The 27,184-nt window shown below is 42.8% G+C and overlaps 2 protein-coding genes across 2 annotated transcripts in view; both read left to right on the top strand.

Moving 5' to 3' along the window:
- The window catches only part of LOC149078336 (TBC1 domain family member 25-like), a 28,612-nt gene extending 8,341 nt beyond the window's left edge, over positions 1 to 20,271 (top strand). Inside the window, exons 2-6 of the mRNA XM_089241989.1 lie at positions 9,072 to 9,184; positions 13,359 to 13,495; positions 13,930 to 14,033; positions 15,672 to 15,984; positions 17,984 to 20,271. Coding sequence (XP_089098115.1) covers positions 9,072 to 9,184; positions 13,359 to 13,495; positions 13,930 to 14,033; positions 15,672 to 15,984; positions 17,984 to 19,686 — 2,370 coding nt within the window. The 3' untranslated portion in view covers positions 19,687 to 20,271. The remainder of the gene's footprint in view (positions 1 to 9,071; positions 9,185 to 13,358; positions 13,496 to 13,929; positions 14,034 to 15,671; positions 15,985 to 17,983) is intronic.
- Positions 20,272 to 23,771: 3,500 nt separating this feature from the next.
- Sas10 (UTP3 small subunit processome component Sas10) lies at positions 23,772 to 25,159 on the top strand. The gene has a single exon (XM_089241988.1). The coding sequence runs from the start codon at positions 23,889 to 23,891 to the stop codon at positions 24,969 to 24,971; it is 1,083 nt and encodes a 360-aa protein (XP_089098114.1). The 5' UTR covers positions 23,772 to 23,888; the 3' UTR covers positions 24,972 to 25,159.
- The last annotated feature ends 2,025 nt before the right edge of the window (positions 25,160 to 27,184 follow it).

Below are 27,184 nucleotides of genomic sequence, written 5' to 3'. Positions count from 1 at the left end.
TGTCAAAACCCAGTCCTAGTTCAATAACCCTAACCTATTGCACTTCCGTTTACAAGATTTACTGACCATTTCTCGAGGCGGCATCATCCGTGATGGAATGAGGAACTTGTCTCCAGTCGCTTCTCTTTTTTCTCTAAAGGGGTATTTATTCTGTGTGTATAATAACTTGTACCAAGGGCACAACAACACAGACATAAAAACCTTGTAGAGTAAGAGAGAGAGAGAGAGATGGAAAAAGAAAACAAGATAGAAGGAGCAAATCTGCATTCCTATGGCTCCTATTCGTCAAGAGTTCATTGTAGCCTCCACGGGACGATACACCATATATAGCGAAATTGACAAGCAAATTTGACATTGCAGCTTTCTTTCTATCTCTCTTTAAATAACTAAGCAGTCAAGTGCTAGACTTCAAGAATGTCAGCTTTGATTAAAACCTTGCTTATACGTAGTCTATTACCAGGAGTGTTTTTCTTGTTTCTGACTCTTCGGAGTTTACTCTCCCCCTTCCCCCCCCCTAACAACATGAAGCTATTTTTTAGGCATGTTTTAAATTTTGTGCTTGTAGAATTTGGCTGGTAAACGCGAAAACGTAAACGTAGTTTTGATTTCCCATTTAAAGACTTTCGAGGAGAGAGAGATCACAACAAATGACTGTGAGATAGTATGATATGGTCCATATTTTAGACCATACCTACAGAGGGACATAGACTTGGTTGGGAGGTTGCAGAGAAGAGCTTCGGTGCTCTTGTTGGCACACAATTATGTCCACCATAATTTCTTTCTTGATATATACTTTTATATTGGATTGCTGTATTTTGGTTATATTTGGCGTCCATATTGTTGTCTCTCACAAGCACTCGAGATGGCAGAGCACGAATCAATTTCGAGGAAAACACAGATTTATTTTACAGAACAACTGTGTACATGTATGCACAAGCAGCGATTTGACGAAATACGCTAAACAGAGAGCGACAGAAAAAAATATATCGTCTCTTCAAGAAATTTCAACAAACTCATAGTTCCGCCAAATAAATTTTTGATCATCGGGGGGGAAGGGGGGGGGGGTCACGAGCCCCCAATTTTACCCCCCCCCCCGGTGTACGTCTCTGATCCCACCCCAATATGCGGTAGGATTCGGAGGGGCAGAGCTAATGACGAAATTTTGCTTGCGGGCGCCGCGTGATGCCTCAAGATCAGACAGGGAAGTTTGTACCTTCAAATTCAGAACGACAAAAGAGGTCGCTGGGATCGAACTCGGATCCCCCCCCCACCTTCAAAGAGCTGATCATCCTACCTTGTGGATTTCGAAAGAACAGTTCAAAATCATGTTTTTAGCAAGAAGTGGCGTGTGAAAAAAAGGAGCCAGATAAGATAGAACTTTGCCTTTTCGCGCGGGTCGCGCAGTTTATCGATCGATCGCTAATCAAAAAGGGTGAAGGAAACGATATCTCTCTTCCCCCCACCTTTTCTATTGTTATATATTAAAAAATAATCCTATTTATTATTTTAAGGAGGAAAAGACGAGAAACTGAACTCTTTTTCTCTGATGTAAATAATCTAAATCTGTGCGAAATGAACACGAGGAGAGAATGACCCGTTGTTTCCATGCGTGCGTGAATCTTCTGCAATTTTTCGAATCGTGGTCCAATCCATAGCCACCGGAAAGGTCCAGCCCGACCACGACCACCTAGATAACCTAAAGGTTATATAGGAGGTCGTGGCCCGACTCGTCATCCGCCGTTACTGTGCACTGTGACGTCAGTACTAGCGCTACAGCCAATGAGGCTTTAAAGGCGTCTTACGCCTCTTCCTCCTCCTAACCAGACCATGGTCCGCCGCTCTGTCTCAATGAAGAGATATAAAGCAGGTGGTCGAAGAAGACCCGGGGGTCATGCTAGAAAACTTGCTTGTATGTGTTTTCTAGCATGACTCCCGGGTCTTCTTATTACACTTGCTTGTATGTGTTGTGAACCTAAAAAGCCGGGTTTTCCCTGACCATAGGAGTAGAACTTTTGCGCCGTGTACAGCGTGAAAACGCTGATTGGTTAAAAACCTGAAATTCAGGTTTTTTTTCACCAATCAGCGTTTTCACGCTGCGTGCGCTGTAGAAACCTGCTCCTAGGAAAACCTGGCTTAACGTGCAGTTTGTTTCCGTGTAACGTTCATTATAGTGCTGCCATCCGCCATCAATTTTCAAACTATGAGTGAAGTGTGATGATTGAATAATTGTAGCTTTGTGTAGGACTTGTTGCTCCTTGTGGTGAGACCTTACTATTGCAGTCCGCCACTATGACCCCCTCAAGCACCACAGCGGTGGTTGTCTTAGGCCGGGTTACACTATAAAAGGTTGATAAAAGATCTTTTACAAACTTGAAAAAAAAACCATCATAAGGTTACGATACACGTTTTGGTTGTATTTTCAAATTTTATCAAACTTTTACCAGTGTAATACCGGCCTTAGTCCAATTGACTCGTGGGAATATATGACCGTTGCTGAAGCGTATCTACAGGGAGGGGGGGGGGTCTTAGTGGGTAGCATGTAAATTAACATTGGAGGAAATTTTTAACCACGTAGGAGCCTGAGAAAAATCACTTTGCCCGGAAGCCTATAATGCTCTTGAGACTGCCCTGATCGGGCTGTATCCCACCCAGGGCAGTGAATTTGAGGAATGATTGCTCAAGAAAATCAGTAGAATGGGAAGAAAGGCGGTGAAATTTGCATAGTCCGCAGGCAATAAAACCATAACCTCTGCTGAGGTCAGGTGAGGGAGTAGGTCAATGAGTGACCAAATGAGCGACCTAGAGAGTTTGCAAGCATATGAATGACTCAGAGAGCGAAGGACCAGCTCTCAATGAGTGACAAAAAGAGTGACCAAAACAGTGTGGAAGCACGCGAGTGGCCAGAAGAATAACCTAGAGCAGCGTTTCCCAATCTTTTGAAGTTCGCGGCACCCTTCCTTGAATACAAATTGCAGTTTACTGCAGCAAAAATTCACCGAGTAAAAATACATCAATAAAGATTTGTTCGATTAATCATTATTATGAAACTTGTGATTGATGCTTAGAGCACAGATACTTGAAATCAGGCCTTACTATAGACGATGTTGGCTGAACGGGGCCGTACATAGACAGCCAGACCTAACCCAGGCCAAAGCTCACATTGCTGACACTACCACCAGATGGTGACTTATGCGATGAGTCTGTCATGCATGAGAGGAAAGTAATTAATTCGACTTTAGTAAGACCTTAAGTGTGGACTGTCATAGGTTTTTTATTTATCACCATAGTAACTCCGGGCACACGGGTTGGGAACAACTGACCTAGGAAGCAAGGGATTTGGTCAGTTAGCGGCCAAAATAGTGACCCAGAACGTGTGCAAGCATATGAATGGCCAAAAGAGTGACCTAGACAACAAAGAACAAAGTCAGTGAGCACCCTAAAGAGTGACATAGAGATTATGTGAGCATCTGAGTGAAAAAAGAGTAACCTAGGGTGATACTGGGTGCCTAAAGGGTGACCTAGAGCGTGTGCTACCAATCGAGTAACCAAAACAGTGTGCAAGAGAAGTTTTTATGACTATATTGTATGATATTAACGGCTGTTATATCTCTATCATTATCATTATTGTGTTGTTCATAATTGATTTTCAAGGCCCGAAAGGTATAATGGGACCTGGGAGCTCCGATGCTAAGGATATGCAGTCTCCGATTTGTGGACGGACCCAGGGAGGCACGCAAACCGTGTGACCACACGCCGCTCTAGGAGGGGAGCCAAATCTGCTCTAGACGGTATTGGCCGGGGTGCCAAAAATACATTTAATGCGTTCTAGTCTGTATAGGTGGCACATTCCCCCCTCACCCTCACGTGGCCCTGCACGGATGATTTATTTTCTCCACCTGCCCCTGTGAGGATCTCCCCCTCCCCGTCCTATAAAACCCGTTGCATAATCTTTTCATTCGATTACAACCTTTCAGCTGATTATACTTGAAGATTAAATATGTATATTTCGATGCTGGAATATTCGTGGTTTTTGTTTTTTCAATGCGATATCTATGCGATAAAAAATGGAAAATAAGTTGTCTGGTTTGTCTCTCTCTCTCGGAAAGATCTTATCAGTCAAATAGGCTAATAACCTGATTCTCATGATGATGATGGATTGACACGCATTGGACATCTGTACTCAAACTGATATTCTAAAGGAAAATAAATATGTGCGAGTATAAGTTTTTTTTTCTCGCATACAGTCAAACTTTTGGTTAAAACGACATCGAAAACTCTTATATTTTGTTGTTATAACCGAGATGTCATTACAGCCAAGGTTGGCGTGTTCAAGACCTTTTAAGCATAAAAAAATATAATCATATGCAATCAAATAGCGTACTTGAAGTTCTTGCCTCATTATAATTAGCGTGAATATATCAGGTATAATGCAGGAAATTCAGCTCACAAAAACGGGTCATCACCGATTCTTCATAAAAAATGTTGCTAATATTGTCGGTCAAATTGCAGTTATATTCCTCATAAATAATTCTCGGCGAGAAATGCAGTGCTGCAGCAAGTCTGTGCAGCAATTTAAAATGTATTTCACGTAAAAAAAAGTTGAACACGGCCAGGGCATTCTTGACAGCATTACAGGCTCTCGGAAAAAGTGATGTATTTTGCTCCACCCCCACCTGGCTAGAATGCGGGAATGTGTGTGTACGTGTAGTAAAACCTGACGTAAAGTTTGTTTCTGTGTAATGCTTGTTATGTGTAGTGCTGCCATCTGCCACCAGTTTTTCTAACTACGAGTGAAGTGTAATGATTGAATAATTAATCGTTGTAGGCCTGTTGCTCTCTGTGGCGAGACTTTTTAATGGGGAAATCGGGGCTAGAAATCACTGCCACCCAGTTCATATACTCAATGTAAAGGCGCTATCTGCACTTGAGCAGCACCTCCTAGACACAGAAGGCCTCTGCACTGTTTGCCATAAACGTCATTCAGACTACCTAGCAAGTTTGCCACATTTTGAATCACAGCATCCTATTTCGTTTCTTCTTATTTTGGTGTAGAATCTTCCCGATTGGCTCACAAATACCGCATAGTGATTGGATGTGAGGCATAGAAATCGCCAATTCTGAGCCCGATTATTTCATTTCCTCACAACGATGATACTGGCACGAGCAGGGAATTTTTTTCCCCTCAATATTCTGAGGGAAAATGGACTACTTACTGATGTCACAAGCTGAGTGCGGAGGCCTTCTATCTCTAAGAGGTGCTGACTTGAGGCCCCTGGGCTAGCACGGGTAGGCTAATGAGTTAAGACAACGCTGAACACGGTAAATACACTGCATTTTCAAAAGTCTGTGTCTTTTTAGGAGTTTAGACATTTTCTCAAATTTCCAGGCAAATCATTCTGAAATTTCGGCCATGTTAATCATATGCTTGCCCTCATGATTTCCGGTGAAAATTTAGTCACGAGTGCATTTAGGGGGGACCGCAAAAAATTATAATTTGATTGTCAGATATATATGGTGCAACTTAAGATGTAATTTGAGTTACTGGCTGCATGGCCCCCCACAGGGCGGAGGCTGACAGGACTCCAGCCCTGGGGCCCGGGACGATTTTCATCATTTTTTTGTTTTTTCACGCCATAAATTCACTATAAAGGGGCCCATGAAAAGTCTGGTCTGGGGGGCCCGCCAAAAATCCCATCCTATGGGGCCCTGCTCCAGGATGTGGGGGCCATGACTGGCTGAGAGTATCTGGATGATACGGGGTTTTTTTACCCCACAAATTGGTATTTCAATTATTTTATGTTATTTGATTTGTTAAAAAAAATAAGCTGAAAGCTTTATGCGAATGAGCGAAGACATGTGTCTGATGCTATATGAGAGAAATGCCTGAACATAACGCACGTATATTGTGTCAAAATGAAGAAACTGTGTGTGAACTAAAATAATCAAATGACAAAAAATAATCGAAAGACCAATTTGGGGGGGGGGGAAATCCCTTATCATCCACGTACTATCAGTCAGTAACCTAAGTTACAGTTCACGATATCGCGTGTATCTTTTTGAATTTTCACGACGTTCAACTGGAATTTTCATATAACTTGCAATATGCAGGGTGATTCAGAAAAGATGAGGAAAAACCTTAATAGGTGATAGTACACACCAATACAAGCAATTGTCGTCAAAGAATGCATGGTCTAACACGGAACGCAAACGCGCCCGCGCGTTTCGAAACGGCATTCCTGTTGAAATTTATCCGGAGAAAAAAAGAGCACCATGCATGCAAATGTAACTTGGGAAAGAGGAAGAAACTGTCTGTGTCACAGTGAATAGAAGGCGCGGACGCCAGCCCTGTGAAGTTATTCCAGCGTGCAACCGCGTTCTAACATTGGCAACGTACGGGATAATGGCGCACTTTAGTAAAACTGAGTCCGAGCCTTTTATTCACTGTGACGCAGATTTGCATACGGTTTCTTCTTCTTCCTCAGGTTACATTTGCATGCATGGTGTTCTTTTTCTCAGGAACGCCGTTTTAATGTTTGCGTAGCGGCCATGTCGAAACGCGTTTGCGATTCATGTTAGACCATGCATTCTTTGATGAAAATTGTTTGTATTGGTGTGTACTATCACCTAGTAAAGTTTTTCCCCTCTTTTTTGAATCACCCTGTATATCTGGCAACCAAATTGTGAAAAAAAAAAATGAAATAGACATTTTCCCCTGCTCATATACAATTAAAAATTATTTACTAGAAAAATACTCATGTTTCATTGAATAAGGAATCATCGAATTCTAAATTTCAACACGTGATATTTCATGTACAGTGCCAGGTTTTCCGGTGAATTTCATAAAAATTGGTAGAAAACCCCACGTGTTATAAAATGCACACACAAGTATTGCATGGGTAGAGATACGGGGGGGGGGGGCGTGGGAACATTCCCGTACCCCAGCGTCGAAGGTGGAGTCGACTGATCTAATGTATGTGTATATGTATATGAACTGACATCATCATCATAGTCCCCCCCCCCCCAGAATAATGACCGTGCCCTCCAGACTTCCAAGTCCACTTCCACCTAGGAAGTATTGCACAAAATTAGTACAATATTTTTTGCAAAAGTTACAAATCACTTTTAACGTTTATATAGTGTAGGTGAAATTAATATATTTATAGTTATAATTACCGTAATATAATTTATGAATTATGCTCATCATACCCGATTCTAGTAAGGCTTATGAATTAAATGAAGCTTCGTTGAAAAGAAGGGGCGGGGCCATTTAAAATTTAAAAAATGTCAAGAAGAGTGCAATTACGAAATGTTCGGTATACGTGTCTTATTATCACCCTAGTTATAACAAATAATAGGGAATGTCGACAAAAAATATTTTATTGTATCCAAGGCAGGGGTGGGAACTCTGCGCCAATTGCGCCGCACTGCGCCAAAATTAACATCTTGCGCCATCCTGCTCCAATAGGGTATTTTCGTATTTTTCTGCGCCAAATAGCGAATTTTGCTTCAGTATGCCCGGAATTTCGGAAAGGACGTCAAAAGGTTTTTGTTCCTGCTTGGCCGCGAAACGATTCTTTACGAAAAGAGATATTATTTTATTCCACTGTACTTCAACTATCGCCGTATTTAAACTATCGGCCCATTATCGGGCTTTCCATCGCGAAACCCCAATAATATCCCTGATCGTGCAACTGAGGATGGTTTGCAATGGTCTTTCAGCTTTAAAGCGCAAATGCGAGTCAGTTTCCGTTTTCAAAAAAAGTCGCTACTGGAAGCAGCAGAAATTACTGTAGTCGATCGTCATTGCGTCAAATCCCGATGTTTCGCGAAAAAAATATTCCGGGAGTGAAAAGAGCATGTCCGCCGAATTATGATTGCTAATTTAGAAACTTTGCCGAATAGCGAGCGTTAAATCGCCAATGTTGCCGATGAGTGTTAAATTGCTGTGTTAAATGAATAATGAGTGTTAAATTGCCAAATAATGAATGTTAAATCGCCAAGTAACGAGTAAGATCGCCAAATAACGAGTGTTGAATCGCCAACCATCGTGATGATTCTTCCGAAATTCTCTCCCATTTTGCAACAATTTCTTTCTGAGTATAAACAAATTGAAAACTTGATATAGAAAATTTATAATATCTATAAAGACTAGAAAATATTTAGCCCATTTGAAGGGCTGCTGTTCCAGACAGCAAATAGCGCCCTCAGTAAGAAAAAATCATCTTAAATAGACTGGTGCGAAAAATTTTATGACAGCTGCTCTTTCAAACAAGGTGTCAAAAGCTTGAAACACCAAAAACAAAAAACAAGCTGATGAAAAGATGTTTGATAACAAAAGACAGTGCAGTTGTTTCATTTTGAAAAGGGGTGAGGGTTAACGAAAATATTGTTGCTAATTTCGCTGCTCCAAAACTGCTCCGAATCCTGAATTTTGCTGCTCCGAAATGGACTTTGTCACTTCCCACCCCTTCCAAGGTCGTTGCGTTTTCATTGACGTTATGGGCAAAGTTCGTTAACATTATTCTCAATGACAGCGGTTCTCGATCTTTTTTGACCCACGGAGCCCTTTCCGGTATGTAATTTCTATGGCGGAGTCCCGGAGGCATATTTTTTGTTTATTCATCAAAGTTTCTGACTTATTTTTATTATTCACAAGCATATTAAAATCTTTTTTTTTTTTTTCAAATTTACTGTTTTTTTTTATTTTCCTCGAGTGGCCGCGGAGCCCCTGGGAGTTCACATGGAGTCCTTAGGGCACCGCGGAGCACCGGTTGAGAATCGCTGCTCTATGAGAATTAGTCAGAACCGCCAGTTATTGGCTTTATAACCATGCTCAACTATGCGTATAAATTTTTGTCAGATACATTGTCCCTATAATATTTTTTATAATTACTTATAATTTTTATAGAGGCCTCGTAATTTATGAGAAATCAATTGTCTTTGAATTACAGCATGATCTGATTGGTTAAGTCACCCAATAGTTTTTTATATGACTATGACGCGTTCGAGTATAACAGTAAAATATCATATTTTTAACTTTGAATAAATTATTAATTTTTTTTTTCTGGCAGATGCTTCCAGATGGCGGAATGGAATTCGAAAGCCGCAAATTCAGTATGAAAAGGCAAAACTCATCGTTCGAGCTTCTGAGAATTTTAATCGCTAAGGCCTTCGGTATCTCCGGGTAAATATATATTCAGTACATAAACATACGACAAATGCAGTCAAACTCGGTTATAACGACATCAAAGATTGCTGGATGTTTTGTCGTTATAACAGAGACTGACGTTTTCAAGACCTTTTTTTTTTAAATTAAAAATATAATCGGATGCTGTTCAAATACTGTACATGAAATTGTTATTTCATTATGATTAGAGTAACCATATTTGAACGTTAAAAATACAGGAAATCGGGATGGCATGGGATACGGAGCATCACCTATTCTCACCAAAAATATTGCCAACTGTCGGCACAGTTGTCAAATATTGTTATAAACAGCCCTTGGCGAGAAATGCAGTGATTTGAAATCAGTTTCAACGGTGAAAAAATTAAAAATGACAAACATCTGAGATGAATATTTATAGTCATATTTATTATAACACAATCTGTAAATTATGCAAATTACCTTCATCCCTTATTCCATCAAAGATTGTGAATTAAAGCAAGCTTTGTTGGGAAAAAAAGGGACATTTTATTATCTTTTAAAAATCACTACTTCACCAACTCTGGCCATATCGCTATATTGCAATTTACTGCCATTAATGAGATGGGTTGGAAATGAAGGCTCTGTCTATCGGTGGTCGTCTCAGGTTCGTTAGGGGAAACGTCTTATCTATATCCTCCCTCGGATTCAAACCCGGGACAGCAACCTTCACAGTGGCAGACGAGCATCTTACCACCACGCCACTCGGGAAATACGGATAGGTCGCGTATACGTTAATGGGCAAGTTGGAGCATCAAACATGTCATAAATATATATTTTTTTAATGTCCGCTTTATTTTGAATTTTTTTGCTTTGTAATGTAAAATAGATGAACTTGTCTACCGTGCTAAGTTACAAATCAAACAATTTTTCCTCAAAGAAACATTCTCTAAAGTTATTTATGCGTACGATTGAGTCTCGTTCAGATTCGATTGAAAATCACACACGAAGCGGAACATGTGTGTTAACATGTGAAGCAATGTTTCTGAATGTCTGATATCGATCATTTCACGAGAGAGAGATTGTAATGATAAGATGAGAGCTCCGCACACGCACGCACAATCTATGATGTACAAATATTGTTGAAGGCTGAAGATAAAAACGTAAACTCTTGCGACGTTGAAAGACTTCCTGAAAGAAGAGAATTAGAAAACTATTTATTCTTCAAAGGCGGAACAGTTTCAATCATTTAGAATATGCATTTTTTTTGCATGCGTTCAAAATGCATATGCATTTGCAGTTGGGTGATTATATGGACTAGGATTTCGTTTTTCTTCAGCAATATTTGAGAATCTCGCTATTAAATATTAAATTGCGATAAATATCTACATATCGTCCTTATGTATAATATAAATATCGTCCTTATGTATAATATAAATATCGTCCTTATGTATAATATAAATATCGTCCTTATGTATAATATAAATATCGTCCTTATGTATAATATAAATATCGTCCTTATGTATAATATAAATATCGTCCTTATGTATAATATAAATATCGTCCTTATGTATAATATAAATATCGTCCTTATGTGCATAACGTCGTTGACGTATGAGCATTATCCAAACTCGTAGTCAACTGAGCACCATTAACTTGTCGTTGACTGAGCACCATTAACTTGTCGTCGACTGAGCACCATTAACTTGTCGTCGACTGAGCACCATTAACTTGTCGTCGACTGAGCACCATTAACCATGGCCGTCTTAAGAGTATCATGGGCCTTCGGGCTAAATGATTTTTCTGAGGCCCTACCTGACAAATTTTCAAAAAATTCAACTAATTCTCAATTTTCTGAGGCTCCTCTTCTCTTGAGGCTCCCGGGCCCTGCCTCAGTGGGCCCACGTGTTATGACGGCACTGCCGTTAACTCTTAGTCAACTGATCACCACTAACTCGTGTAGTCAACTGAGCGATATTCAAAGGCGTTGGCAATTAAGCACCATTAACTCCTAGTTAACTCATCACCATTAACTCGTAATCAACTGAGCACCATTAACTCGTAATCAACTGAGCACCATTAACTCGTAGCCAACTTGGATTGCCAACTCATAGCCAACTATTAAAAAATTAAAAATCATAGTCAACTGAGCACTATTCAAAGATATTTTCATTATGAATTCAACAATATTATATAGCCATTATCACACACACCCCTTGAAAACTATCATAAGCCATTATCTATGAGCATTATTCAAACTGACTGTTGTGTTGCATAGATTAGGAGTTTCAAAACTTTTAGCAGAGGTTCTTCTGAGAGCCCAAAACTTCTCTCCCCACTCCATATTTCCTAAAGTATCATATCAATGATTAAAATACAGTAAAATCTCCCAACAACTACCACTAACGGTACTGTGAAAATGTGGCCGCTATTGGGAGGTGGCTGTTATTGGAAGAAATAGTTTTATTTCTGGGAAAAAACCCCTAAAATTTGCGATGCATGTACATAGTATGTGAAATGACAATCCATTCTGTAACTGATTATGATAGTTACATAATTGATTATATCAAAATATATGATTTTATTTTGATAATATTATAATAATTGATTAATCGATCTAAAACACTATCATGACATTCCAAAATTCAGGCTTGCAGTGCCCAAGTAGAACACATTAAGCAAGAAAAACTGATATGTACCAAGACGGTGTACCAGCAATCCCAAGTAGTTCTTTGATCACATTGGACCCTAACTAGACCAGTGTTTCCCAAAGTAGGCGATATCGCCCCCTGGGGAAGATGGAATTATCCAAGGAACGATATACTCTATGGGTTGGCTTGAGTTGGGGCTCAACAAAAAAATGTTGAAGAAGGGGCACGATGGAACAAAAAGTTTGGGAAGCTATGAACCGGACCTTTCCAGGGCGTTCCTGAGCTGACATACACTTTTGTTTAAAAAGGAAAAAAAGATTGACACATCCCTCTCAAAAAATTAATACCCTGGACATTTCTATTCCTATTTGCGAATGCAATTTCTTTTGGACGGAACCATCCCTTGGACTAGGGGGTGCCGTGAACTTGTATATCCCTCTAGTCCATGGGTCTTCAACGTTTTTCTAGTCGCGAGCACTAAAAAACCCATCATCAAAAGAAGAGCACCTTTTTCGGCAAGTTCGACATACGACTTAGAACGCAATTGTACATGATGGTTTGATTGCAATGTTGATCAAGTACTCGCGAGCACGAAATCGAACACAAGCATTGAGATGAGCAGTCTGGATGCTTCTTCGAGCAACGGGTTGAAGATGCCTGCTCTAGTCATTGAGAGTGCTGACCACATTTCTCTTCTCTGTTGTCCCCTATATTATCTCTTCTAGATTAGATTTTTTCCTCTCGATATACCCATCTAGCATCTGCACCCAATGAAAGAACGCATACATAATCTCCCCCCTCTCCCCATAAATTTCGGGGAGCGGAAAAACTCGCTTTAAAATCAGCTTGAAAATTATTTTTCCTCATAGCGATATGCGTACTTTTTTTTTTCCCCGACTGCATGTCTGAAGTGGCCGTTATTCGGAAATCGTTGTTCGGAGGTTTCTTGTCTACGGGGCGCGTTCGGTTCCAACAAAATGTGGCCGTTGTTCGGAGGTGGCCGTTAGAGGAGGTTTTACTGTACTTGTGGGAAGGGGGATATTACTGTTCCTGAGAGAAAGAGTTTTTAAAAAAACTTGGGGGACTTCTCTCGCCTTCCCTGAGAAACTTTGACGCCCCTACTTTTGTCCTAGATTACTGTTAGGGGTCTAGGGACTTGTTATTTAATTTTTGGCAAGAAAATATTATAACATTATCAAATTATTATTATCATTATACGCGCTGGTTTTTTTCAAACGTAGACGAGTAGACTCGGCCTAATATTGTTTTAAAGGGGCACATTTTATAGTTCCTCCCTTTGCTGGTTAGCATAGGTCAAGGTCGGTTAAAAAACTCAGTAAAACGTTGCAGAAGGTTTTCCTTAAAAGCACCATGTTGAGACACTTTAAATGCGTGTTCGCTCTAATTTATGACGTCTGGAGGTATGCGTGTTGGGTGTTCCCCGCGTGCTGCCATCTGTCTTTCGAATTAGAATTGATAGTAGCAGATGCTGGAATTTTATGTTTTGTCAGTGTGTCATATGTTGATCAACGATTGACTGAAATTCCGTTTCTGTCTCATTTCAGGGAATTCACGGTTAATAGCCGCAACAGCAAGAACGAGTTTCTGCCACTGTCATCGGAATGGGACCTAGATGTCGCCATTTCGGATTCCGTTGACTCTTCTTTATGTCTCATGGTTCAAGAGCAGCCACTTGAGAAAGGTGAGCCCTGCTTTTTTTTTTTAGGTGACATACGCATACATTTTCCAGTTCATAATTATGCAATTTTGAGTCATACCAGCACCTCCTACAGATAGAAGACCTCCGCACGGGTTGCCATAAATGTCATTCAGTCCACCTAGCAAGTTTGCCACATCTTGAAACACAGCATCCTCTTTCGTTTCTTCTCATTTTGGCGTAGAATCTTCCTGATTGGTTCACAAATACCGCATAGTGATTGAATGTGGGGGCATAGAAATCGCCAATTCTGACCCCGATCATTTCTTTTCCTCACAACGATGATGCTGGCAGGGGCAGGGAATTTTTTCCCCTGAATATTCTGACTACTTACTGACGTCACAAGCAACGTGCGGAGGAGGTGCTGGTCATACCCCCTTATTGTGCTTGATTAACTATGGGTCCTTTGGTTTCCACAGCCTTTGACGAATGGGACATAATCGGACCTGGTGATATTCCTCATCCAGACGATGCAGATTCTCTGAGCAGATCGGATTCGTTGATCGGATCCATTATCAGTCAGGTAAGTTTGTACGAGTCCCCATTTCCAGTTATTCCATCTGTAACGCACACGCTGTCATTTTCTCTTGTGGGGAATATCGCTGTTTATAAAATTGTCGTGTTTCGAAGTTTCGAGAAATTCTCATTCTGCTGAGGCTACTGCTTCCGTTAAGTCTTCAGATGTTTCGAACACTCCATGGCAGTAGTTGAAGAGGCGCCGAAATGAAGAAAACATTGAGGGAGGCTGAAAGTCACCAGCTGTCCCGTACATACGGGACTCGAGCTCTTATTAAAGAGGGGGATTGGTGTGTTTTCTTTTTGTATATTCATTAATTATTTGGGGAGAGGGGGCTCAGGCCTCTCGTAAAGTTTATTGGGAGAGGGAGGGGTCCTCAAACAGCCTCAGCCCTCTAGGTTATTTTCCCCCTCATTTTTTTTGTCACTAGCAGCTATTATGCCCTCCCGTACCTTGTGGTCGCTTCACCACATGATCGGCCTTCATCCATTATGTTACGGGACAGAAAAAATTTCCCCTCATTTTTTGGTTCCGGGGAGGAGTGATTGCCCCCCCCCCTCCCTGGATCTGCTTATGAGCCAAGACAGACAGCTTCAGTGCTAAATAGAATAGAGATACATCTTCAGCCTAGAATGTAGCCGAGGCAGGCATCTCTACCTGCGAAAAAAGCAGAGGCAGACATCTTCAGTTGGAACTGAGGCAGACGCAGATATTTTGGGCTGCGAATAAAGCCGAGGCAGATATCTGTAGCTTCGAATGCAGCGGAAGCTGCCATCTCCAGCTGTGAAGGCAGAGATCACTCCCTCCGGACGAAATGAGTTCTCTGGGGTCCTACCTGGCTAAAATGCTTGCCTATAAATTTAATTGCTAACTCTCGAAAATTTAAATCAGATCTAATTTTTGTGAGCCCCCCTCCCCCTCCCCACTTCTCTTGAGGCCCACGGGCCATGGCCAAGTAGGTCCCATGCGTTAAAACGACTCAAACTGAAGGCAGAATGTAGTGGAGGCAGACATCACCAGCTGCGGATAAAGCCGGGGGAGATATATCCAGTTGCGAATGGAGTAAAGGCAGACATATTTAACATCGAATGGAGTGAGGGCCGTCATCTTCAGGTTCGAATGAAACTGAGGCAGGCGCGGATCCAGGGTGATGTGTTGGAAGGAACGATTGATTGTATAGGTTCATCGAATCGTCCCGTATTTTACGGAACAGATAAATTTCAACCCCTCGTTTTGTGGCTCTTGGCAGGGGGTAATAGGGGGGGCCTCCCTCTTGGTCCGCGCATGAAGGAGGGAGTAATAGCCTCCCTCTTGGTCCGCGCATGCTTCAATGATGGAAATCCGATTTCGTTTGCTACCCAGGGCCGTCTTAATGCGTGGGCGCACTTGAGCATGCCCGTGGGTGGGGGAATAGGCGGCCTCTGATGACCGTGCATAACAATAGTAACAAATTTTGTTACTATTAAGACTTGTAGGGAGTAACAAGTGCATTGCAAGACCCGGTGGTCCATGATGTTAAGATGGCCCCGTCACCCCCTTGTTCATTATTCTTAAAATGATCCTCGCCGCTATGTTGTAACTATACTATTTTTTTCTTCGAAAAATTCGATTCTCAACATGATACCCATTGCTATTCTATATCAGATGGAGAAAACGGTCGTGAAAGTCTCCAGAGCGTTGAGCCTCGACAGCTACAGTCCCGAGGGGAACTTCCCAATGACCCAGGGCGAGTTCGAGAACTTCCTGGACAGCGAAGGACGCCTGGTGAGACCGCACGAGTTCCGCCTGGCGGTGTTCGATTCCGGTGTCGACTGTCACATCCGTCCTCAGGTCTGGATGCATTTGCTGAACGTTTTCCCGCAGGGACTGACGGCGGACGAAAGAGAACAGCACCTCGCCGAGAAATCCGATGAATACTTCAAGTTACGAGGGGAATGGCAGAAAATCCTAAATGAAGGTGAGTACGCAAGCGTATTTACAGGGGATCTAAGCGGGCCATAGCCCGGGGCGGAAAATTTGAGGAATGAGTAGTCAAGAAAACTAGCAGAACGGGAGAAGGGCGGCAAAATTTTATAGGTCACAGGCGGTAGAACCTTTAATCCGCCTCTGCTTGGAGATTAAGTGTGAAAGCATGTCAGCGACCGAACAAAACAATGTGAAAGCATTTGGGTGACATAATGAGTGAGTGACTAGAGAGTGAGGGACCAGGTGGATGAGCGACCGAAAGAGTGATCTATAGTGTATGCATGCATTTGAGTGATTAAAATCTGTGGAAACATGTGAGTGACCAGAATAGTGTACAAGCATGTGAATGGCCAAAACAGCGTGAAAGCATATGAGTGACATAACGATTGACCTAGAGAGCGAGGGATCAGGTTGATGAGGGACCGAAGTGTGACCTAGAGTTTGTGCAAACATGTGCATGATCGAAAAAGTGTGCCAACATGTGCTTGATTAAAAAAGTGTACCAACATGTGCTTGATTAAAAAAGTGTGCCAACATGTGCTTGATTAAAAAAGTGTGCCAACATGTGCTTGATTAAAAAAGTGTGCCAACATGTGAATGATCAAAACAGTTAGCAAGCGTGTGAGCTACCATAACAATGTGTAAGCATAGGAGTGACCGAGAGAGCGATGAATCAAGACAGTGAACGACCAAAAAAGTGTGTAAGCATGTGAATGATCAAAAGAGTGTGTGAGTATGGGAAATTGAAAAGAGCGATTTTTTTTGAGCACGGGTTCTCAACGTTTGTCAGAGGCACCACGGAGCCCAGGGGCGTAGCCAGAAATTTCGTTCAGGGGGGGGCCCATTTTCATTTCGGGGGGGGGGGACCAAAGGGATAGAATAATAGATTTAGCCATCTTTTTCCCTTTTTTTCGGTCATTTTCTCACATTTCGGGGGGGGGGGGACCAGACCCTCAAGTCCCCCCTCGCTACGCCCTTGACGGAGCCGTGACAAAGGTTTTTCTTTCTTTCCAGAGATTCTTTGTTGACCTGCTCTGGGACGCCGCGGATAAACGTTTATTAAGTAAAGGGGCACAACGGGTAGAAAACGTTCGAGAACCCCTGATTTAGAGAGCGTGCAAGTATGCAAGTGACACAGAGAGTGAGGAACCCGGTCAATAGACGACCAAAATGGACCAAGAACGTTTTCTATTATAAGAGTGACTAAAAGAGTGACTTGGAGACAGAGGCGTATTTCCAAAGACGGGGGTGGGGGGGGCTAAGCGGGTGATATCCTAGGGCGGCAACGTGAGAAATGAGTAGTCAAGAAAATTAGTAGAATGGTAGAAGGGTGGCAAAACATTTGTAGGTCACAAGCGGGTGAAACCAAAAATCCACCTCTGTCAAGAGAGTGACCACGAAAGTGTGCACAAGCATGTCATTCACGAGAAGAGTGATCTAGAATAGAGTGTGCGCAAGCATGTGAGCGACCAAAACAGTATGAAACCGTGTGAGTGTCATAGATATTAGCCTAGAAAGTGAGGGACCCGATCGATGAGTGACTGAAAGAGTGACCTAGAGCCTGTGCATGCATGTGAGTGCAATGCAAAAGAAAGAACCTAGAAAGTGTGTGAGTATGGGAGGGACCGAAAGAGTGATATTTAGAGAGTGTGTGCAAGCATGGAAGTGACACCAGGCCAAAATGAAAGACCAAAAATGAAAGTGTTCTGGCATGATAATAACCAAAAGGGTGACTCTCTTATAGGCCGAGGCGTTTTTCCCGGGGGCGGGGATAAATGGGCTATAGCCCAGGGGTTCAAATTTGAAGAATGGGTGGTTCGAGAAAATTAGACTGGAATGAGAGAAAGGCGGCAAAACTTGTGTAGCCCGCGGGTGGTGAAACCATAAACCCACCTCTGAACGTATTTTGTTATTTGCTTCTTTGAGAGGAAAATCTCCTTTCTCTTACTTATGAGGTAAATAACACGCGTCTGCATTATTTCTTTCTTCAGGTGAGGGTTGCGAGAAGCTGAAAGATATCACGAGCCTCGTCCAGAAGGATGCGGCGCGAACGGACAAAGGTCATAAATTCTACGGCGGCACCGACAGCGACAAGAATGCCAAGGTCCTCTTTAATATTCTGACGACGTACGCGGTCTACCATCCGAAAGTGCGCTACTGCCAGGGCATGAGCGACCTGCTCTCGCCGATCTTCTACGTCATGAAGGACGAGGCCCGGGCGTACGTCGCCTTCTGCGGGTTGATGAAGAGACTCGAAGTGAACTTCTTCGCGGACGGTAGATCCATCAAAAAGAAGTTCAACCACTTGAGGCGCATGCTGTGCTTCTACGACATCGAGCTGTTCTTGTTCCTGAGGAGCCAGTACGCGTCGGACTTGTATTTCACCTACAGGTGGCTGCTGTTGGAGCTGAAGAGGGAGTTCGCCTACAACGACGCGCTGCACATGCTGGAGGTCGTGTGGGCGTCGCTGCCCCCGAAGCCGCCTGACGAACAGCTGGTGCTGTACGATGAGACGTTCGCCCAGAAAGAAGATCTGATCTCGAGCATGAAGACGACGTCCTCTCTCGATAACAACCTCGTGTGGATAAACGACCATTTCAGCCCTCCTCCTCCTCCAAACAAAGCTCGCTCTGTCGCGTTCATGTCCAAAAAGAAAGCGACCAGAGCCAGGAGGGAGTCGGCACTCAAGAAACTCTTCGAGGACAGTTCCATCGAGGACAACGAGGAGATCAAGTTCCCCGTACATTACCGCAAAAAGAAATACCGCTCCTACATGGCAAGGAAGCTGACCCTGCTGTCGAGCTCCATGAGCCGACAGGACACCACAATGTTGACCCCGAAGATACGATCCACCAAGGACAACGACCACGTGTTCTGCCAGAGCTGGGCCTGTGGCGAAGAGGTCGAAAACCAGCCGATAAAGCTGAACACCGCGCTGTTGTCGGCGAGGGAATTCTTAAGGACCCAGTGGTGTTATTCGAACACTGTGAACGAGATGCAGCTGAACAACTGGCTGTACAGGAACTGGTGGACGGACAGCGGCGGCAACAAGTCCGACGATCCGAACCACATCGAGCCGCCACCCCAGATCAGGAAGCGACACGGAAGCAGCGATTCCAACTACAGCACGAATTCCGAGGAACTACTGACCGATCTGGAATTCCACGGCACGGCTTCCGTCAGGAACGGAAGCCACGTCATGCACAGCCGGAGCGAGGGATACGAGTCGGATACAGTGTTCACGACGTCGAACGCTTCCTCGGGCGACAACGGTAGCTCGTCGTCGTCGTGTTCGGAGAACGAGTCCGAGGACGAAGACTTCTACAAATCCAGGTTAGCCGATTCCATGGTCGGTAAGAAAGCTGAAGAAGCCCGTTTGTACTTCGACCGGAAGAGGGAGGTGCTGCCGCCCCCGCACGAACTGGGCGACGGGAACCCGTTCCTTTTGTTCATGTGCGCCGCTATGATCATCCAGCAGAGGAAAGTGATACTCGACCGGAAGATGGAGGTCAACGACCTGTGCATGCACTTCGACAAGATGGTCCGAAAGCACAATCTCCGTAAAGTGCTGAAGAAAGCCAGGATCATGTTCGCCGATTACCTCAACATGGGGTGGAGGGACTCCTATTACGTCAGCGACTCTGAATCAGAGGTCGAACCGAGCAGACCAAATACCGATGGTACTACTACTTAGGTTGAAAAGTACATCTTCAATGGTGGCCGATCGAAATCTCAACTGTGATACATTTCTGTTTTTTTGAAATGCGACTTGACTGATCAACCCCAGAATCGATCCACGAGGATGTGGCAACCAAAATCTCATCCAGTCCTTAAAAAGGAGAAATTTTTAATAGCCTAAACTTCGCAACGAGGGCGTTCTTCAAGGATGAGGATGTGGTATACCGCCCTGGTGTCGAAAATGCTAACTAATTTATTACGCAACTTACGTACATGCATTTCGCAATCACGTAATGATTGTCTCCAAATTAAGAGACTGATTGACCAATCGAAGGATCTCACATATAAAGAAGATTAACTTTCAGTTCAATGTCGCACATCATCAGAATGAGTCGGAAACATGCCGACATCATGTATTATTTCACCTGGGGGAGAGAGAAGTCTTTACTTTAAAACAAAAAAAAGAAGAAGAAATGATACCCTCCGACTGTGATCTCTTTGAAGTAGACTTTAGTTATTCTCATTGTTGATTTTAAAAAACCCGTTATTGTTTTACTTTTATTTCCTGCTGTCCATTTTAATAAAGCGATATGAAATGCTAGTCTTTTACTTTTCTGTTTTCTTAATGATATACTGCAAGGGTTCTTAACCTATGGGTCCCGACCCAAACTTGATTAGCAAGGGCTTCCTAGATGAGTCGCACAAATCCACTCACAGTCCTGCTATAAATGCACTGGTTTCACTAATTTCGGTCAGCAAAAAGTCCCATTGGTCGTGAAGTTGTTGGGTCCCTTCAAGTTGTTGAAGGGACCCAACAACGTCCTTTTGGGGGGGGAGTCCCAACAACTTTGAAGTTGTTGTTCGTCCCCTGTTGTTGGGTCACGGCTGAGAAAGGTTAAAGAATCCCAGTGATACTGTATTTCCATATTCGTCAGAACCTGGAGGATAAAACCACTCGAGTCCCCCTTCGTACTATAAGGCTTAACTTGAAACTTCGTATAAAGGGATGTCGACCAAATAAATCATGATTATACCCAATGGAGGAAAAAAATGCTTTTCTCCAGCCGACCCACACCATGAAATGAAAATGTATTCTTTCAAACCGAACACGACACTAAATTCTTTCGATGTACGAGTCTCCCACCCCCACTTTGATTTAGGAGGCAGGTGACAGCAACAATCGAATAAAATTGACAATGACATGCGCGAAAACCAATCGATTGGTAAATAAGCACAATTTTAATATTGATCGGATCTTTGGGAGGTAAAGCGATAGTAAATTATTGCCGCTATAGCAAAATTGGAACTATAGGTTGCAAGATCATTTTCGACTGGGGAGGTGGGGGGGGGCGCTAAGCAGCTATTGCACATGATGGCAATTTTTTATGGGTGGTGATCAAGAAAATTAGACCAGGAGTGGAGGTTAGGGGGGGGGGGATTTAAAACCATAAATCTGCCTCTGCCCCTTTCTTAGGCCAAACATATATTCAGGCGACCACGAGGTACGGCAGTGCATTATAGGGACTAGTGAACGGAAAAAAAAACCCAATTGTATTGTTTTTTGTTCTACACCTCACATACTCGAGAGGAAGAGAAAGAGGCCGCTCAACGAGATGAGTGACTTGAACAATCCGGTTTGTTTTCACCTCGATGTGCTGATTTTCGCTATCTGCTGATTGGTCCGTTTCTACCTTTTTTTTTCCCCCCTTCCTTTTTCTGTGGAGGAATCATCATCACCACTAAATCCTTATATTTATTTCAGAACTCTTCCGGCCATTTTCTTTATTCTCCTCCACTTTTGCTCCACTTTGCGCAGACATCTCTTCCTACACCCCTACGCATTTTTTTTTCGCAATTTTCGTACCTGCTTGAATCCCGTATATACGGGACGAATGGAAATTTTCAGCCCCCCTCTCAGTGCGAATGCAAGCTGATCTCCCAGTTAAAAAGTCTCGCCACAGAGAGCAACAAGCCTACAATAGGAGGCAGATGGCAGCACTATAACAAACATTACTTCAAGCTTCACATTAGGTTCACAACACGGACACGCACATTCCAACATGTACCAATTCGTTAGAAGTTCCATAGAGGAATATAGACGAGGTGCATGTATGGTTTAGTAGTAGTAGCCCCCACCCCCAATGTTTTCTTCATATTGGCTCCTCTGTCTCTCCCCATCTGTATATACACTGTGAATATACCCCTCCCGTATTTCGTTCACAATAAAAAAATACATTAAATAACGTGTATTTTTCTTTTACCGAAAGAAAGAAGAAAAAGTTAATGAAGCCGCCTTCGTTAGAAATTCCATAGATTAACGTGTACGAGATGCATGTATGGTTACGAGTAGTAGCCGGGGGGGGGGGGGACTCCTGCTACAAGATGTGGGAGCCATGAATGAAGCAGCTCGTATTAAAGAATACCGGGGCCATGTACCTTCCCGGGGTAGACATTTTCTTGGGTATCGCCCTTAAAAAGGAAAAAATTATGTAAAATAAATGTACATCTTTTGTGAGGCCCCATATTTGGCTCGGGACCCGGTACAGTGCCCCGGTTGCCCCTGCCTAATTACAGCCCTGAAGAATAACGTGCCTTTAATCAGGGGGCTGCTCAATGTATTGACCTTTGCAGGGGTTACAAAAGGTTTGAGCGGGGGTGCACAAACAAAGGCGGCTCGAGAAAATATTTCCACCTATGCGAAACCTATTGTGGCACCCCACTGCCCACTTTTTTTTTTGGTCGAGAAAGCTATTTTCACCCTTCCGAACTCAGATTTTGCGCCTCTCCTAGAGCAGTTTCCTTGCGGCCGCACGGCCCAAGAGCCACCCTTCTGCACAAAGAAACTTTACAGAGAAATTTACGAACCTCCAAGTAAAAGCATTTGCATTAACAGGAATTTATTAGAGTAAAGCATATGAAGGTATTTTCCTCTCGTTTTAATTTTGTACAAAAATATTTAAAAATATTTCTAATTTTTGATCGTCTTTAACAAGCAAAAGCATTACGCCCCCCCCCCCTCCCTCCCTCCCTACCGTATGCTAAGTCACCTTGCGTACGTATATCTGCTTTTAACAAGGCTTTAGTTCGAACCAAGGCACCTATATACTACTTTTTTTTCTGAGTAGGGGCCATTGAGGGTTCTAGTTCGAACTGGAGGCCCTGGAAAAACCTAGATAATATGGGTGACTTCATTGAGCTATGAATAGTGTATTTTTTTAGTTCATCGTGAGGCACCTTAGTTCGAATGGACAAAGCAAAGCTGACGTGAATTTCCTCGATTTTAAAAATATTTCTAATTTTTTGATCATTTTTAGCGAGCGAAAGACTCCCTATGCTGATTAACATAGGGGTTCAACCATGCCCCCTCCATCCTGGAGCAGGGCCCCTAGGCTGGAATGTTTTGCGGGCCCCCCGAATCCAGATTTTCACAGGCCCCTTTATGATGAATTTATAACGTGAAAAAACAAAAAAAAATTATGAAAATCGTCCCGGGGCCCAGGGCTGGAGCCCTGTCAGCCCACCCTTGTGGGGGCCATAGGTTCAATTCTTGGGTATACGTCTCTGCCTTTAACTTAGCCTTGGTTCGAACCAGGGCACCTGTACTATATTTTTTCCAGGTAGGGGCCCACTAAGAGTTCTAGTTCAAACTGGAGAAACCTAGATAATATGGGTGTGTTCATGGAGCAATGAATAGTGTATTTTTTTTTTATCATGAGGCACCTTGGTTCGAACGGACAATGCTGACGTGAATTTCATCGATTTGAATTTGGCGCGTTGATTTCAATTTTCATTAGAAATGGGAGCTTGTGCAGGTATCTAGCGGAAAGATTGTGAACGAAGGTTGTTTTAATGTGCCACTATCGTTACGAGATGGCAGCACAAGTACTAAAGATTGAACTTGATGCTTTGTTTACGTTTTTTCTTTTTATCGATAAATAGGTAAATATTATGAATATTTCCCAGTTTTTAAACTCTTCTCTCTTGGTTTTCATTATTTTAAATTGTTGTTTTAATCAGATAGTGCTTGAAATTAATAACCGGGTCACACGCGTAAATAATCGTCTTCACCAGTCAAAGCCGTTTAGATTGTTTCAAAAGTCACGGCCGTTCGTTTGTTTCTGCATCTTGTGTGCTGATGTGGTTTTTATCCTCCACGTTTTTCTTATTAAATAACAGAACACAATATAAACAGGTACAGCGGAAGTAAGTGGAGTAAAAATGAGTTTCTCCGACAACCAGAGCGACTTGAGCGACGTGGATGATAATGAAGTGGATGACTGGAATGATTCCGACGTGAGTGAAGTGGAAGAAGTGTTGTCCTTGGGGGAGGGTGAGGATGAGAGCGATGCGAGTGAGGATGAAGAAGCCGAAGATGATGACGAGGGGAAAGACGAAGCTTGGGGTAAGAAGAAGTCGACTTATTTCAATGCCGATTTCGTCGATGAGGATAGGGGTCGCACCTACAGGGAAGAGGACCGAGAGCTAGCGCAAGCCGAAGAAACGGATGCTCTGGCAATACAGAGGAAATACTTGGTCAACGTGCATTCCTCAGCATTCGGAACCTCCATATTCACCAATAAAGAGCATTCGGATATCACAGAGGCCGACAGCATCGCTGTACCAGAGTGGAAGTCCATTAGCAAGAGTGAGAAGCGCAAGATAATAAAGAGGAAGTGGCCGGAGCTTGAAGAGTTCATGAGGGACTTCAAATCCAAGTTACCCGAAACAAAGAAGCTTCTCGATCCAGCCGGAAACCCTTCCGATGACAAGTCCGACATTTTCTCGAAGCTGTACGAAGTCAAGAAGCAGCTGTACGTGCACCATCTAATGAACTTGAGTTTCTATCTGCACTTGAAGGCCAGAGGTGCCGAGACCGCTCACGCGGTTTCTAAGAGGATCAAAACGATGAAGAGGTTGATGAACTCTTTTGAAGATCTCGACAAGAAGATCTCTCTCGAGTCTAAGAAAGCTGCTGTGCCAAAACGCAAGAAGAAGGTGAAATGGGCTGACGCGTCCAGGCAACAAGAGAACACTGCAATAGTCCAAGAACAGAAAGAGACTGGTATCGAGAATGAGACAGAGAAACGTTCCGTGACTTATCAGATCGTCAAAAACAAGGGGCTGACGCCGTATAGAAAGAAGGAGCTGAGGAATCCCCGTGTCCGTCACAGGATGAAGTTCAGGAAAGCAGAGATAAGACGTAAAGGACAAGTCAAGAAACCGAGAACGGAGACCACTAGGTATGGGGGAGAAATTAGCGGAATCCATCCTTACGTGACCAAGAGCGTCAAAATCAAATAGATTCTGGAACTCTGTTTTTTTTCCCTCAAATGAAATGGAGTATATATATATTCAGTTTGACGGAATTTGTTATAACTAATATAATGTGTTGATGCATCATTAGTTAATATTGTTATCATGGAACTATGATTTCTTGTATTCAGACACGATTTATCTGAAAATTAACCTATAAAATCTTGATGGTTTTATTCGAAATTGTGGTTTTTTCTTCTCATGTCATTGGTCTATAAAACAAACCTGCCAAGTCTCCAAAATTTTCTGCTTCTTCCCTTAGGGCTCAACAAATCCCAGGCACCAGGTTGCCTAAGAAATGCAGTTGGCGCCCAAAACTTTCTAATTTCTATGTATAATGACTCGGTTATAGTCTGAGGACAATCAGGGCCACAACTAGGGGGGGTGCAGGTGGAGCTGGTGCCCCGTGCGCTGAACCAGAAGGCGGTGCCGAATTCACCCTTCAACTGCTTCTACATTACAAGGGGTGCCAAAATATCTAGTTGCAGCCCTGAGGACAATGCTAGACTTTCTGATTTTGAAACAGCTGCTGTATGGTCCGCCTCTCCGGCACATGGTGACTTTTTTTGGTGCCAAACATGGTACCGTCAGACACTACAGGTACCAGAAAAAAAAAATCACCAGCCAGTGTACAAAGCAGTGATAGAAATCACCAAGCATAATAATAATAGGAAAAAATATAACTTTCTGGACTAAACGTCAGTATGAAAAAAATAAAACCCGGACTTTTTTTAAAAAAAATAATAAATAGATCGGGGTATGAAAGTTTCTATGGGTTCCTTTTAAATAATTTGATGAGACAGAAGTCATGACAATGGATAAATAAGTAATAAATATAACGAAATAATAAAATGGAGTGATACAACCTGGCTAGTTGATAATCCAAGTGACGCAAGCGACAGAAGGAAGTAATATAATAATCCAAGATACGTGCTGGAAATGGAACAATATCTGTTTTGAATTTTAAAAAAAACGCTGTGAACAAAAGAGAAAACCTGTTTGGCAATGCAAGCGCTACCTGGTATCGCCCAGCAAAACTGGGAAGATGTTGAAAAATTTGGCAACCCAGAGCCCCATTATGATGGTCTTGGTGACTTATCGTGAGGAAAACGTTATGGCGGACCATACTGCAGCTGTTCCCTGAATTTATGTAAGCTTTTCCACCAACATAGTAAAATGTCACAAGGCCTGGGAAAACCAAGTCAAGTTATGGGGTCAGTGAGTGCGATTAAGGGCGGTATTCACTGACATGGTTTAAGCTATAGTCACAATTTTTTGATAAGAGATCGACACGGATTGGTTAAATTCAGGGTTTTAACCAATCTATGTTGATCTCTTATCCAAAAATTGTAACTACAGGTTTAAACCATGTCGGTGAATACGGCCATGAGTGACCAAGTGAGTGGGTTAGTTTCAGGGGCGTCGGAAATGTTTCGAACCTGTGGGTGCTCGTCTTGAGTTCCATATAGGAAATTTCGATTTCTGAATCAATTCTGTGGGTGCTCGGACCTGTTTTACAAATTTTCGTGGGTGCTCGAGCACCCACAGCACCCCTGGCTCCGACGCCACTGGGTTAGTTACTGACTGAGAGTGAGCACCCGTACAAGACTTGCTCATGTAATCACTGATATGGTTAATGTTTTCACTCACACATTCACTCGTAGGAACTTACTCACTTGACTTTGTTGGGAACAAAACATCCGGGGATAAAATGTTAGAGCCAAAAACATTTTCGGATCCAAAATATTATTTCGGTCATTTTTCTTGGAAAAAAATTGGCTTGGCTTGTAAATTTAACTACTTTATATGAAACAACCAACTCTGACCATATCACTATATTGCAATTTACTGCCCTTAATGAGATGGGTTTGAAATGAAGGCGCTGTCTATCGGTGGTCGTCGCAAGCTTGTTAGGGAAAATATCTTAACTATATCCTCCATGGTGATAGATAGACGAGCATCTTACCACCACATCACTCAGGCGCTAACTAGTAAATTTAACTGGCACCTAATTTTTTTTTACAATTTGTGGAGCCCAGTCCTCTGAAAAAGGCTTGCCTGTGTGGTTTTCCTCTCATCATCCATAGGTGGATACAGAGCCCTGCACTAAAAAAAATTGTATTAGCATCGGAGTGGAGGTTGACAACCCCCCAGCCTTAGTCTTTTTTCATACCCTTCCTTCCCATTTGACAAGTCTGTAT

The sequence above is a fragment of the Pholcus phalangioides genome, unplaced genomic scaffold (assembly GCF_987345545.1).
Source record: "Pholcus phalangioides strain wild (caught in Gottingen) unplaced genomic scaffold, Ppha-v1.0 ptg000014l_1, whole genome shotgun sequence".
NCBI lineage: Eukaryota > Metazoa > Arthropoda > Arachnida > Araneae > Pholcidae > Pholcus > Pholcus phalangioides.
This window is presented reverse-complemented; position numbering and strand designations above follow the sequence as displayed.

Coding starts and splice junctions, on each gene's coding strand:
- Sas10 (XM_089241988.1), top strand. CDS start 23,889: ATGAGTTTCTCCGACAACCAGAGCGACTTGAGCGACGTGGATGATAAT.